The following is a 15220-nucleotide window of genomic DNA, read 5'->3' as shown; positions in this document are numbered from 1 at the left end:
TCCTTCCCACCTTTGTCCATGGGGAGGAAGGTTTCTTCCTCGATCAGAGGTAGGTGGATTAGGGCTTGTATAACTTGAGCCTATTCTTCTCAGTCAATTCCCGTTCCTCCGCACGTTACGGCTCACTCAACACGCAGCGCTGCCGCGTGGTCCACGCAGGCTTCGGTGGAGATTTGCAGAGCTGCAACATGGTCTTCTCCTTCGGCGTTTGTCAGACATTACCGTGTAGATGCCTTTGCGGCGGCTGATGCGGTGTTTGGCAGGCATGTACTTCAACAGGTTGTTTCTTCTCAAGGTTCACGAGCCTAAACTCTCCCTCCCGAGGTGACATGAGGGCTTTGGTATGTCCCATCCGGTGGATTCTACAGCCATCCTGCTGGAGAAGGGGCGTTGTCTTACGCCTTTTCTCAGCAGGATATGTAGAATCCACACCCTCCCGTGCAGTTAGTCTAGGCAGGTGTATAACAAATGGAGCCATTACGTTGAATTCATCAGAGCTGCTTCGCCTCGTCAAAACTGGAGTGGCCAAAGTTCTGACCTAGTCTGCTGAGCAGGAAGGCTGTAATAACCCATCCGGTGGATTCTACATCATCCTGCTGAGAAAAGGTGTTCAGGTAAGACAATGCCCCATTTCAGACAAATGGCTGTCAAATCTCTTCTTAAAAACGTCCAGTGCCGGAGTCCCCACAACCTCTTGAGGCAAGACATACCATTGATTAATTGTTCTAATGTTGCACATGCGCTCCCAGATTTGGCTTATGGTCACTCATTTACACACCCACAGCCCTGGAAAATTGCCACACTCAAATCATTTTCAACTGAACAATGAGACACAACTGGTTCTTTAGAATACACAAAAATTCAGTGAATTTAAAACAACAGCAAACATTACTAGTTACAATGTATATCTATTTGCTCTTTCTCACACACACACACACATATATGCATGCATGCGTGTGCACACACACACACACTCATCCACACTTATTCATATCTTCAACTAGGCTGAGGGATAAAAGCCAGCAAGTCTGAGTTTAGCTCCCTCGAGGAAAGAAGTTAAGAAGGAACCATGTCTTTAAGAAAACAAAGAACAAATGTCACCTGAGTCAGAGAAAAGAAATTGGGCCTGACCACATGGGAAATCCCTCCCCAAGTTCTATTATCTGAACAAAGCAAGGACTTCGGAAATAAAAGGGGTCCTCAAGCCCACCTACCCTTTGAGTCATCTTTGGACCCAGACTTGGTGGCTTCTGTACCTCTGGCTAGTTGAGAATGTGGATATGTGTGGAGGAGTGTTTGTTTGCGCATGTGTGAGAGCAAATAGATATACATTGTAACAAGTCATCATTTGTTTTACAAAGAGAAAGTCAAAATGGAAAAGCCATGTGTGAAAAACTAAGTATAGGTACATCTATGATTCAATAGCTTATAGAACCACCCTTATCAGCAATAGCTAACTTTATTAGCAATAATTCCTCCACAACAATGTGAGAGACTAATAAAGTCATACAAAAAACGATTACATCAATCTTTTTTTGTATGACTTGATTACTCACATTGTTGTAGAAGAATTTTGGCTCATTCTTCAACACTGCTTCAGTTCATTGAGGTTTGGGGCATTTGTTCATGCACAGCTCTCTTGAGGTCCCGCCACAGCATTTCAAGGTCTGGACTTTAACTGGACCATTGCAACATCTTGAATCTTTTTTCAGACATTCTGTTGTAGATTTGCTGGTGTGCTTGGAATCATTGTCCTGTTACATAACCCCAATGTCAGCTAAGCTTTTGCTGTCAGACAGGTAGCCTCACATTTGACTCTAAAATACTTTGATACAGAGAGATGTTCATGGTCAACTCTATGACTACAAGGTGGCCAGATCCTGTGGCTGCAAAATAAGCCCAAATCATCACCTCTCCACCAGTGTGCTTGCTGGTTGGTATGCAATGTTTGTGCTGATATGCTGTGTTTGATTTTTGCCAAATATGGCACTGTGCATTATGGCCAAACATCTTCCCTTTGATCTCATATGTCCAAGGGACAGTGTACCAGAAATCTTGTGATTTGTTCAGATGCAACTTCGCAAACCTATTGTAAGCTATGTTGCCATGTTCCTTTTAGAGAAGATACTTTATTCTGGCAATTCTTCCAAACAAACCATACATTTGGTCTTTTTCTAATTGTACTATCATGAACTTCAACATTTAAGATGCTAACTGAGGCCTGTAGTGTCTGAAATGTAACCCTTGGATTTTTTGCAATTTTTCTGAGCATTGCACAGTCTGACATTATGAATTTGCTGGGAATTCACATTCATTCAGTTGGGAAGATTGATACCTGACTTGAATATTTTCCACCTGTGAATAATCTTCCACATTGTTAAAATCAATTGTTAAATTGTTTGGAAATAGTCTAATAACCATTCACAAATTGATGAGCAACAACAATTGCTTCTCTAAGATCATTGCTGATATCTTTCCTCTTTGGCAGTGTTAACACACACCTCAATCCTAGACACCAGCAAACTCCTAAAACTTTGGCTTGTATACAATTAGTCACACTTGCTGATGATCAATTGATCAAGGGCACTTGATTAGCAGCACCTGCAGCTAATTAGCCTCTTCATACCTTACTGAAAGCAGTAAGAATGTACTTAGTTTTTCACACATGACTTCTCCATTTTGGCTTCCTTTTTGTAAAAGTAAATAATAAAATGGTGTAATATTCCATGTGTTGTTCATCTGAGATTGTATTTACCTTTAAGAACTGCTAAGGGCCAGATGATTTTTACTATGTCCTGATACATAAAACCATAGAACTCAGCGAGTGTACTTCCTTTTTCACATGACTGTACTTTCTTCTGAAGTTGATTTCCAAAGTTTTCATCATTCCAAGTTTACATTTCTAACTAATAGACGTGAATGTGAATAGTTTACAACAATATCTGTGAGCCTGGGTTATACAGTCCATTAGGTTTGACTTAAAATTGAGTTGGGATAATAATTAAAAGACAACCCTAGTCTGTTCTCAGAAGCAGCATTAGAGTGAAATTCAATAGAGCATATAAATACTTTTTGTGGTATAAAACTTCATTACTTGATATTATAGCAATGTCATTATCAAAATACATCAACCTACTTAAAACAAAACAAGCAAAACAAAACAAAACAAACTACCAGAACAAGCCATCAAATTTAGTTAAAATCAACAACATACAGATAATCCTTAGTTTATGGCACTGGACATAATTTATGGGACTTATTTGGCACTGGACTTTTGGTTGTTGAGTGATCATTAAGCAAGATGTTACATGACTACTTGGTTCAATGTCCACAATCCTGGTACTTCTGGTTGTGGTCAAAACAACATGTAGGTTGCTAAGCAGACAGAGGCCCAGTAAGGAGTGTGGGTGTGTCAGGAAAGTGGGTAAGAATCTGGAAATGCTTTCAGGACTTGAAAATTCTCCCTGCCAAAAACTAAACAAGATTGTCAGCCCTGGAATGGAGAGTCACTCATGCCAGCTTCCCACATCACCTAAGGCAGTGCTTTTCAACGCGTGGTAAGCGTAACACTAGTGGTACGTCGGCACCTGGCAGCTGGTACGCATATGATGTGTTGAAAAGCACGGTTAAAAAAAAAGATGTAAAAAAAGTGTAAAAGTATAGTGTGGGGATGAGATGAAGCAGCAGCAATGCAGCACAGGCCTATGGAGTCAGCTGGACTCACCCTGTTGCTGAGCGCCCAGGATCCACAGTGGGCTCCAGCTGACTGGCGCTTCCAGAAGCAGCGCGCAGCTTTGGACAAAGGAGTCAGCTGCAGCTGCACCAGAAACAAGGAAGAGGAGGGTAAGAGAGGAGAGGATATAAAATAGACATGCCCATAGGGTGTTGACATTTGGCCCAAGGCTGCCCTAGAGACAGCAAGGGGCCCGGCTCACCATAGCCTGCAATTAAAAGAAAAACCTGAATCTAGAGGGCCAGAAGGCAGCCCAACCACCGCTCCCCTCCAGTTCCTTCTCCTCAGCCCATGGGCCCAGACGCAGTCACTGCTCCTTGCCATAGCAAGGGTTGGACTTGCAATTATGTCTGCCCACTTTGTTCTGTAAAGCGGCGCTCACCTGGAGCTCTCGCCCGCCACCTTGCCGGTAGTCCTGTCAGGATCAGGAAGACTCTGAAGGAGGTAGCTGGGGGAGGGGAGAGTAGGAGGCTTTCCAGCAAGTAAGCTGATGCCTACAAACATGGTGCTGCCCCTCCGCTTTAGTCAGGACTGCCAGCACTGTGGCGGGCAAGAGTGCCAGGTGAGTGCCGCTTTGCAGGACAAAGTGGAAGTACGTACTTGCAAGTCCATCCCCAGCTGTGGTGAGGAGCAGCGACTGCATCTGGGCCCAGGGGCCGAGGAGAAGGAACTGGAGGGGCGCAGTGACTGGGCTTCCTTCTGGCCCGCTGGATTTAGGTTTTTCCTTTGATTGCGGGAGTATACCCTGAACCTTGCTGAAATACAAGGTTTCGCTATAAGCACGGATTGGGAGGCTGAAGGCCTCTATCTTTGTGGCCTTTGATCTTCTTCTTAAATACATAATAATAAAATAATGAGAACTAAAGGCTCAAAAGGAAAGCAGATTAGAAAGAACAAGATCTTTTGGGGTCTTCAAATCCCTTTCTTTTAAAAGTTCCTTAATAAGGTTTGCTCTTCCTTCCTAACATCAATAAAGGTAGTTTTTCCAGAAAATATGTGAAGAGCTGTAATTAGCGATTTAACTGCTTTCTTTTTGGCTGTGTTTTAATTTATATATAATGTATCTTTAATTGAGGAGGGCTTGGAGAGGTAGAAGTGACCAATATGGAGGCTGCACCTTGACCTCCAGATCTCTGTCTCCCCTGCAGATCTCTGGAGAGGAGGGGATGGCAGGGGAACTGTGTGAGGGAAGGCTACCCTAACAAGCCAGCATCCTTACCATGCAGGATTGGAAATGGGAATTCCCTTTTGAGAAGGGCGAGTCCCCCTTGTGCAGGACTTCGGAACGCTGCTCCCCTGCCCCTCCTCTTGCTCTCCAGAGATTTGTCAAGGCAGAAGTTGGACTCAGAGAGAACTGCTTCCTGCAAACTTTCTCCTCTGCGCTTCCACATGCAGGAGTGTCGTCCTCCACCTATTTTGTCAAAAGGGGGCACTGAATAGGGAAACACCAACAATGTCTGGGACTGGGAGAAAATATTTCCTTTCGTGGTGCTATGCACACAAACACACACACAACATTCCAAGCTTAGACACTTGTATCCACATCTGAGCTAGTAAACTGCCAATCATGCCTGAGCTTGGGGAGAAGTCCCTCTACTTCCTCTGTGGATAAAAGTCCCCAAACTTAGAATGCAATGTGATGTGTGTGATTGTGCGTGTGCGCACGCACTTGGCTGCCAGCAGTTTGGGGAGGCAAGGTTCTTGTGGGGCACCAAGTTGACCTCACATTGAATTAGCCAGTGTGACTTGTTCCATCCCAACCCCAGCTGTCTCGAGTCAGCTATGTCCAGTGAGTAGGGTCGAGTTAGCCATGCCCACCCGCCCACGCCCACCCAGCTCTTTGAGGGCAACCATAATGCTGATTCGGCCCTCGTGAATTTAAGTTTGACACCACTGATATAAAAGGCGGTTTTGGAAGGAAAGGGAGAGAAAAAAACATGACGGGGAAAGAGAAGGAGACGGAGAAATAGAGATGGAGAAACACACAGCCTTGGGAAGAGGAGTCAGCTGGAGGTGCATCAAAGAGAAAAGGAGAAGGAGGGGGGACAGGAGAGAAAATAAAAGGAAGTGGTTTTGAAGAGAAAGGAAAAGAAAAAAACACAACAGGGAAAGAGAAGGGGACGGACAAAGAGAGATGGAGAAGAGGCTTCTTTGAGTCAACCAGGAGAAGAGGAGTGAACAGTGCAAAGATTAATGTCAGAGAAACAGGCACAAGTTTCCCATTAAAAGTGTGGTAAGTGGGTGTATAAATAGTCCTCAACCTACGACCAAATAGTCCTCAACCAACTGAGCCCAAAATTTATGTTCCTAAGTGAAAAATTTATTAAGTGAATTTTGTTCCATTTTATTTATTTATTTATTTATGAGACTTATATACCGCTTTAAGTGCAAGCACTCTCTAAGCGGTGTACACCAGTAAGCAATGTATATTTACATTGCCCCCAACAATCTGGGTCCTCATTTTGTCTACCCCGGAAGGATGGAAGGCTGAGTCAACCTTGAGCCGGTGAGATTTGAACCGCTGACCTGCTGAACACAGTCAGCTAAAGTGGCCTGCAGTACTGCACTCTAACTGCTGCGCCACCTCGGCTCCTTTTACAACTTTTCTTGCCTTATTTGTTAAGTGAATCACTGCACTTGTTAAATTAGTAACACGGTTGTTAAGTGAATCCGGCTTCCCCATTGACTTGGCTTGTCAGAAGGTTGCAAAAGGGGATCACAGGACCCTGGGACACTGTGGCCATCATAAATATGAATCACTTGCAAAGCATCCAAATGTAAATCACGTGACCCTGGAGATGCTGCAATGGTCATAAGTGTATAAAATGGCCATAAGTCACTTTTTTCAGGGCCGTTTTGACTTCAAACAGTTACTGAGCGAACTGTTGTTAAGTCAAGGCTACTTGTACTTTATCACTTTTTTGGGGGGGGGGGTCATCATGTTTTTGACACCTTGCTAGGTGACTGGTGGTACTCAAATACTGCCATATCCTAAAAGTGGTACAATCTCTGAAAATGTTGAAAAGCACTGCATTAAGGCACCCAGATTCTTTTCCTTAATGCTGCATTTTTTTGTTCAGGAGTTGAAAATACTTTCTGCCAAAGTCCAAGCAGGATTTTCAGTCCCTGAGCAAGAAACACTTGTATGAGATTATGCCAGGCCTTCCCCACCTGACTGAAGTACCCTGAGCTCCTCACCTTACCTGCTGACTCTCTGCTTGGATTTCAACTTTCTCTCATTTCTGGAAACTAGCCTGAAGAATTGCCTTTTGAAGTGTGTTCAGCTTATCTCCATGCACGAAAGAGAACTTCTTCAGCAGGGTATAGGAATGTAGTCCGTATCACCCGAAGGAGTTCAGTTCTCCTTTATGTTTGAATGGAACCCTTTTGACAGGATGCAGGAACTGTCATTTTTGGGATTTGAGCTCCATTTCTACGTCCCATCAAAGGAGTGAAACTACCCTCAGGCAACACTTCTTTCAGCCAGGCCCAAGAGATAAGACAGAGTCCCAGGCAACAGCATGTAATCTTCACTGCTGCCTTCCCCATTGACTTTCTGAGGAAGATGGCAGAAAAGATTGCTAAATGGCGATCACATGATTGCAGGATGTTTGGCAGGATGCACTATCATAAGTGCATAAAATGCCAAGCATCCAGACTGCAATTAAATGTTCGAGGGTGGTGGTGGGGTTGCAATTACTTTACAATGACCAAAATGTTTTATGAACATCATTTCTGAGACTGTTGTAATTTTGGACTGTTGTTAAACGAATGATCATTAATAATAATAATAATAATAATAATAACAACAACAACATCAATAATAAAATTGGAAGGGACGTTGGAGGTCATCGAGTCCAACCCCCTGATCAGGCAGGAACCCTACACCATTTCAGACAAATAGCTGTCCAGTCTCTTCTTAAAAACTTCCAGTATTGGAGCATTCACTGCTTCTGGAGGCAAGTTGTTCCACTGGTTAATTGTTCTAATTGTCAGGAAGTTTCTCCTTAATTCTAAGTTGCTTCTCTCCTTGATCAGTTTCCATCCGTTGCTTCTTGTCCTGCCTTCAGGCACCTTGGAGAATAGCTTGACTGTCTCTTCTTTGTGGCAGCCCGAGATACTGGAACACTGCTATCATGTCCCCCATCGTCCTTCTCTTCGTTAAACTAGACGTACCCAATTCCAGCGACCATTCCTTATATGCTTTAGCCTACAGTCCCCTAATCATCTTTGTTGCTCTTCTCTGTACTCTTTCTAGAGTCTCAGCATCTTTTTTATATTGTGGTGACCAAAACTGGATGCAGTATTCCAAGTGTGGCCTTACCAAGGCATTGTAAAGTGATATTAATACTTCACGTGCTCTTGATACTATCCCTCTGTTAATGCAGCCTAGCACTGTGTTGGCTTTTTTGGCAGCTGTAGCACACTGCTGGCTCATATTTAAGTGATTGTCTACTAGGACTCCGAAATCCCTCTCACAGTTACTACTATTGAGCAAGGTACCCCCCATACTATACCTGTACAGTTGGTTTTTCTTGCCTAAATGTAGAACCTTACTTTTTTCACCATTGAATTTCATTTTGTTAGATAGCGCCCAGTGTTCAAGTCTGTCCAGGTCAAGGACTATCTGTATTTATCATCATTTTTTTTTTTACAATGCCGGCATGATTTGACTCTGATGTAATTGTCATACTACGTACAGGAAAACAGTACTAGTGTATAGGCCTAATAGTATCATTACTAAAAATAACTGCTATTCCATATATACTTCTGTGGCCCCACCACAGAAGGGGCGTTGGTCTTACCTGAACGCCTTTTCTCAGTACGGAGATGGATAATCCACGGATGGGTTTTCTCTGTCTGCCTGCTCTTGAGACCAAGTAGCCAAAGCTTGACACGCCCCCACTTCCTGTGGAGTCCATTCTTAACAAGGGCGAATTGGCTGATGATTGACGAGGTATTGGCTCTCAGCTCCCTACTAGCGGCCTGCTGGCCTTGGGGTGGGTGTGGATTATCCATCTCCGTACTGAGAAAAGGCGTTCAGGTAAGACCAACGCCCCTTCTCCAGTACAGGAGATGGATAATCCACGGATGGGACGTACCAAAGCCTCACTGTCCCAAGGGGTGGGAAACAGATAAGGCCGGTAGATTGATCTCTGAGACAACTTGCTGGAGGACCCTCCTACCAAAGGAGGCGTCCGCCTATGCAAAGCGGTCTATCTTGTAGTGTCGTATAAACGGGGAAGGCAAGGACCATGTCGCGGCCCTGCAAACTTCCTCGACTGACGCCTGGGTAGCCCATGCCGCCGAAGTTGCAGCGCTTCGGGTGGAATGGGCCGTGAGATGACTTGGGGGCGGCAGGGATGATACATTGTAAGCTTCTGTGATACAGCTTCGGATCCACCTTCCAATGGTGCCCGCGGAAACTTTCCGCCCCAAGGTGCCCGCTTGGAAGGACACAAATAGGGCCTCCAATTTTCGGAAGGGTTCTGTACGCTTTATATAACGCCGCAAGGCTCTGCGGATGTCCAATGTATGCCACTGCCGCTCCCAGTCATGTGTTGGATTTGGACAGAAGTTTGGGAGAATTACTTCCTGTGTCCTGTGAAAGAGTGAATTCACCTTCGGTATGAAGGCAGGATCTAACCTAAGGACCACCCTGTCCTTGTAGGAAATGCATAGGTCGTTTCTGACTGACAGTGCGGCCAGTTCCGAAATTCGTCTGGCCAATGTGCTGGCAATCAGGAACGCCACCTTTAGCGACAGGTGTCGCAAGGAAACGGTCGCCAATGGTTCAAATGGTGACCGAATGAGTACGTGAAGGACTCACGGTAGTTCCCAGGACGGCTACCTGTGAATTACTGGAGGTCTGGTGTTATAGGTGCCCTTGATAAAGGCGCGGATCCTGGGGTGGTGAGCTAAGGGAACCGAATCCGTGCAAGTGAGGAGGGTGGACAAGGCCGCCACTTGCCTGCGGATGGTCGCGGGGGCGAGGCCTCTGTCTAGTCCCTCCAAGAGGTAATCTTGTACTGGAGAATCCATAGTTATATCCCTGATTAGCTTAACTTTCTGAAGCCAGTGGACTGATTATGGAAGCTAAGCAAGATTTATTGATAGCAATTATCAACTATTATTTACAATGTGGACACAGTACATTTATGGAGTTAATTCCTTTATAGCTTATAACTCTACTTTTACAATATTTAAAGTACTTAAACATATGCATATTGTTGCTTTATTTATGCCTCCAAAGTGAAATTGAAACCAATAAACTAGAATATAATTCTTCCCCAGACAGTTCTCAAAATTGATACAGAAAATAAATATATTTTGATTTATCATACATTTATATTTGGGACCGATAATTTATTGTAAGAATTGGCAGGAGGCAAGTTGGCCTTTTCATGCAAAAGAGACAAAAGCTTATTGAAAGAGTTCTACATTGTTTCTAATGTATGGAGGTATTTTTTTTGGGGGGGGGGAAAGGGATTTATTAGTTTATTGGCATAACCAACTAGAACTTTTCCATTAGAACTTTCCCAATATTTCATATAGGCATTTTTATTTTAGCTTTTACTTTCCCTTTTATTACTCTCCAAGATTTTGGAGAATCAATTCTATAAATCCATATAATTTTAGTTAAGGCTAAGTTTTAACAACATTATTTTCCTATGAATTTCTTTGAGCATTTAAGGCAACATTACTTTCCAGTAGCATTTAATGGATATTAGACTCCAACAAAAATTGTCAAACCAATGGCAAAAGAAACAAAAGTCAGGTTTTCAAATGTTTGGCTATTCCACTTCCTCAATAAAGAAAAGATGCAAATCAGAAAAAAAATTGTAGTATCTTTTCAGTCTAACAAACTTTAATATCAGATACAATTTATTTTTCTTTTGATCAATCGTGTCCAATTCTCAGAGACTATCTGGAAATGTTTATGCAATTTTCTTGGTAAGGTTTTTCAGAAGTGCTTTTCCATTTCCTCTTTCCTAGGGCTAAGAGACATAACTAACCCAAGGTCACCTAGCTTGCTTTATCCCAAGGCAAGACTAGAATTCACAATCCCCTAGTTTCTAGCCTGATGCCTTAACTCTACCAAACTGGTTCTCTATCAGATAGATACAATGACTAAACTGATATAGATGTAAATTGGGATGAAATAGAGAAGGAGGGGATATAGGTTGATTATGTAAATGGAGTTTATATGTAAGCTGAATACAAGTACATTATCTATTAACTGTAATGTATTAAAATCCAATTGTTGTTTGTTGAGATTTTCTGAGGTAACCTGAAATCTTTGATGTGAGATTAAAAATTTCTCATACAATTGAAATCTCATTTTATTTTCTTTCCTTGAAACGGTTACTTTGAGCTGTGTAACAGAATGTCCTGGGAAGTTGAAATAGTTTGCTATCAGATGGTACTTGTATTTTATGCATCTGTTGAACTGAGCTTTATATTATCTTCTAAATATGAAAAAGTGCTACTAGACTCTTCTGATTTTTGGCTGCCATAGATTAACATAGCTTCCCCTATAATGTTACATTTTCTAAGGAATTCCTGTTCTAACTGAGCAGAACATGATAAAATGGTTGTTTATGCAGGAGGTTTCAACTACAAACTAGCGAATAGGATGGCATTGTTCTGACCTATATTAATATTGTCTTCAGGCACTATGTTAGATCAGCTGACTTCCCCAAAAATCTTTACACTAGCTTGAAAATAAAATCTCATGAAGGATTTTAATATGTGTATGCATACATAACCATAGTAATATATATTAAGTAATATTAATAGCCTTTAGGACAAGTATTAAACTCACCTTGCAGCAGGAATTCCTCTCTTGTTAAGATCTACTCTTACTTTTTCTCCTACATGTCTATAAATCTCCACAAGTGCCAAAATTGCAGCGTCTCTCACCTGTGAATATGCAGTACAAACTGGTAACAAATATTTTAAGGTATAATAATTTGCTGAGTTTAATATCTAAGTTATCTTTCTTCCACCATTTCTTTCTACATCTTTCTACCATTCAAAATTTATACACCTAAAGAAAACAAGCTGACTTAAATTTTAACTTGTTACCTGAAACACTGTTTTTTTTTGGGGGGGGGGAGCGATGATGCTCATCAACAAATCTGAAAGATGCTAAAATAAGCTGTCTTGGTAACTTCCTGGAATTTAATATTTCATAATACACTATACAGGTAGTCCTCGACTTCAGACCCCAATTAAGTTCAAAATGTATGTTGCTAAGTGAGACATTTGTTAAGTGAATTTTGCCCAATTTATGAACTTTCTTGCCACAGTTGTTAAATGAATCACTGCAGTTGTTAAGTTAGTAATATGGTTATTAAGTGAATCTGGTTTCCCAATGACTCTGCTTGTCAGAAGGTCACAAAAGGTGATCACATGACCCCGAGACACAAAAATTATCATAAATATGAGTCAATTGACAAGCATCTGAATTTTGATTATGTAACCATGGGAAAGCTGCAACGGTCGTAAGTATGAAAATGGTCATAAGTGGCATTTTTCAGTGGCATCGTAACTTTGAACCATCATTAAATGAACTGTTGTTAAGTCAAGGATGCACTAGACAGATAGATTCCTCAATAAAAGTATATAGTACAAAGGAAACGTTTACCCTTATTTGCTTTGTTCACTGTTGCAGTAATATCATTGATCAAATCATGCTGTATTGAGCTATAACTATAATACCTACTGCACCTTATTTATGCATCATATTTAAAACCTTCCAAATCTATCATAGACTTTTGACAGTTTACACTATAAACAGGATGTAGAGCAAAAGTATAAAATTTAAAACAGCCACTGTAAAAGCTAAGTTATATTTAAAAATCACAATTTGTCCAATTCTGACAAGGCCATCAATCACAATTAATTCCATCAAAAAAATGACATCAATTATATAATAATCCAAAGTAAGAATGACAGCTTCCAGTTCTCTTCACATATTCATGATGGTAATCTAATATACCAGAACTACAGGTAATCCTCAACTTATGACTGATTACTTAGAAACTGAAATGCTGAAAGCTGGTAGTCACAGTTTATGCAAGATACTAACAAAACTACACTTGAGATGCCTCAGAGAAGAAAAAATACCGGATGTATGGGAAAATATTGAAGTGATTCTTATATACAAGGGGCCCAAGATGATTTAAAGAATTATCATCCAATAAGCCTTCTTTCAGTCATCTACAAAGTTTTCACCAAGATAATAGCAAAAAGAATATTGAAAATATTAAATGATGCGCAGCCAAAGGAGCAGGAAGGGTCCAGAAGCGGTTACAGCACAATGGATCACATCCAGGTTGTCCAGCAAGTCATTAAAAGACATAACAAATAAACCAGGCCTCTGTGCATAGCTTTCATTGACTATGAAAAGGCATTTGATTCAATATTTCAGCAAGCAATAATTAATGCATTGCTCAACCAAGGCTTAGACACTGTTTACATAAATTTACTACAATGAATATATGAAAAAAACAATGGTGACAATTTGCCTTAATGACCATAAAGTGGAAATCAACATAGAATGAGGTGTTTGACAAGATAATATAATATCACCTGCCTTGAAAAAGTATTTCACAATTAGACTGGGCAAAAAATAGAATAAAAATTAATGGTGGCTATTTAAATCACTTAAGATTTGCAGATGATGTTTTTTTTTTCCCCCATAAGACCCAGAAGAGCTACAAAGACACATACAAGAGCTGCACAAAGCAGGAGAAACATTTGGCTTAAAAATAAACCTGAAAAAGAGCCAAAAATGTTTATTTATCTGGAGAGGAACTAGACGTAGTAGACCATTACATATACCTTGACCAATGGATCTCAGTGGAAGGTGATGCAGTAAAGGAAATTGAACAGCGTGTTAAATGTGGTTGGCGGGCATTCAGCAAACTAAGCATAATTTTCAAGAACAACATCCCCCTGTGCCTGAAGAGAAAAGTTTTCGATCAGTGTGTGCTACGTGCTCTAACATATGCCAGTGGAGCATGAACACTAACCTCACAATCGGTACAAAAGTTACGAGTGACACAAAGAGCCACGGAAAGATACATGCTTGGCATTACAAGACATGATAGGAAGACCTGCACGTGGATTAGAGAACAAATAAAAGTATACAATATCATCAAGAGAGTAAAAAAAATGTTTATATGGGCCGGAAAGAAACCAAGGGTTAAGTTTAAGATTTTACAGGATGCTTGAGAAAGAGGAGGACTTAAGGCACCCAACTTGAAATTATATTATGATGCAGCCGCTTTAACTTGGTTAAGCGACTGGCTCAACTTAACAAATAAGGATATTTTGTTTTTGGAAGGTTGGGACTTAATATATGGTTGGCATGCATACCTGATTTTCAATAAGAAAGTTGATCGGATTTTTAAATTACATATTTTGAGGAATGCCTTACTTCGTGTTTGGAAAAAGTATTATTTTAGATTGAATTATAAAATACCTATCTGGGGGATCCCCAGACATGCAATTGAGGGAATTTCTAAGGGGACAAATTTTGATAAAATCTCGTATAAAGAATTGTTAATTTGGTCTGGTTCGAATTGGCATTTGAAATCCCTAGATGTATTAAGGCAAGAAAATACTCTACAGTCATGGTTTCAATACTTACAAATAGTGGATAGATGGACTGTAGATAAGAAAGAGGGAATAACATTAGAAGATAAACAATTGGTTATTCAGATTAAAAATCAGAGTCAGGCCCATATAAAAAGAATTTACAATGTTTTATTAGAGTTAGACTCGGAAACAGAATTGGTTAAAGACTGTATGATTAAATGGGCTCAAAATATACAGGAACCGATTTCATTGGATTTATGGGAGACAATTTGGACTAGAAATGTTAAATTTACACAAGCTCAAAATTTGAGAGAAAATTTTTATAAAATGTTTTACAGATGGCACTTAGATCCTAAAAAATTATCTTGTATGTATCCTAACATACAGCCCAAATGTTGGAGATGTGGTAATAAAGATGCGACATATTTTCATATTTGGTGGAATTGTAAAAAGGTAAAGGCATTTTGGATTATGATTTGGTGGAACATTCAAAAGATTTTTAGAAGGAAGATAAAGTTTACTCCTCAACTATTTTTATTGGGTATCTTTGTGGATTTAAATGATAAAGAAACTATTTTGATGTTGAATTTATTAACTGCCACAAAGTTATTAATAGGTTTATATTGGAAGAAAGATTCTTTGCCTACTTTAGAAGAATGGGTATTTAAAGTATCTAGTTTTGCAGAGATGGCAAAAATTTCTGCCTATCTAAAGGATCATACACAAGAAAGATATATTATTGTATGGAGAAGATGGATAGATTATATTCAGAAAAAGTATGGAACTAAAAAGTTTCACTTATTTTATGAATGAATATTATAGTAAATATTACAGAGAATTGTCTTATAGGCTATTGGAGTTAAAGGTCAAGTATGATAA

At 40.5% G+C, this 15220-nt stretch overlaps 1 protein-coding gene across 31 annotated transcripts in view; it reads right to left on the bottom strand.

The window, feature by feature from the left end:
• The window catches only part of CLASP2 (cytoplasmic linker associated protein 2), a 194387-nt gene that overhangs the window by 157533 nt on the left and 21634 nt on the right, over positions 1 to 15220 (bottom strand). For all 31 annotated transcript variants that reach the window (XM_039336918.1, XM_039336919.1, XM_039336920.1 and 28 more), the window contains exon 6: positions 11559 to 11656. In XM_039336918.1, the coding sequence (XP_039192852.1) occupies positions 11559 to 11656 (98 nt within the window). The remainder of the gene's footprint in view (positions 1 to 11558; positions 11657 to 15220) is intronic.

This window comes from Crotalus tigris, unplaced genomic scaffold, assembly GCF_016545835.1.
Source record: "Crotalus tigris isolate CLP2741 ecotype Arizona unplaced genomic scaffold, ASM1654583v1 scf7180000017666.379230911805:20528666, whole genome shotgun sequence".
NCBI classification, from domain to species: Eukaryota; Metazoa; Chordata; class Lepidosauria; order Squamata; family Viperidae; genus Crotalus; species Crotalus tigris.
Note: the sequence above shows the minus strand (reverse complement) of the source record. Positions and strands in the feature narration are given on the sequence as shown.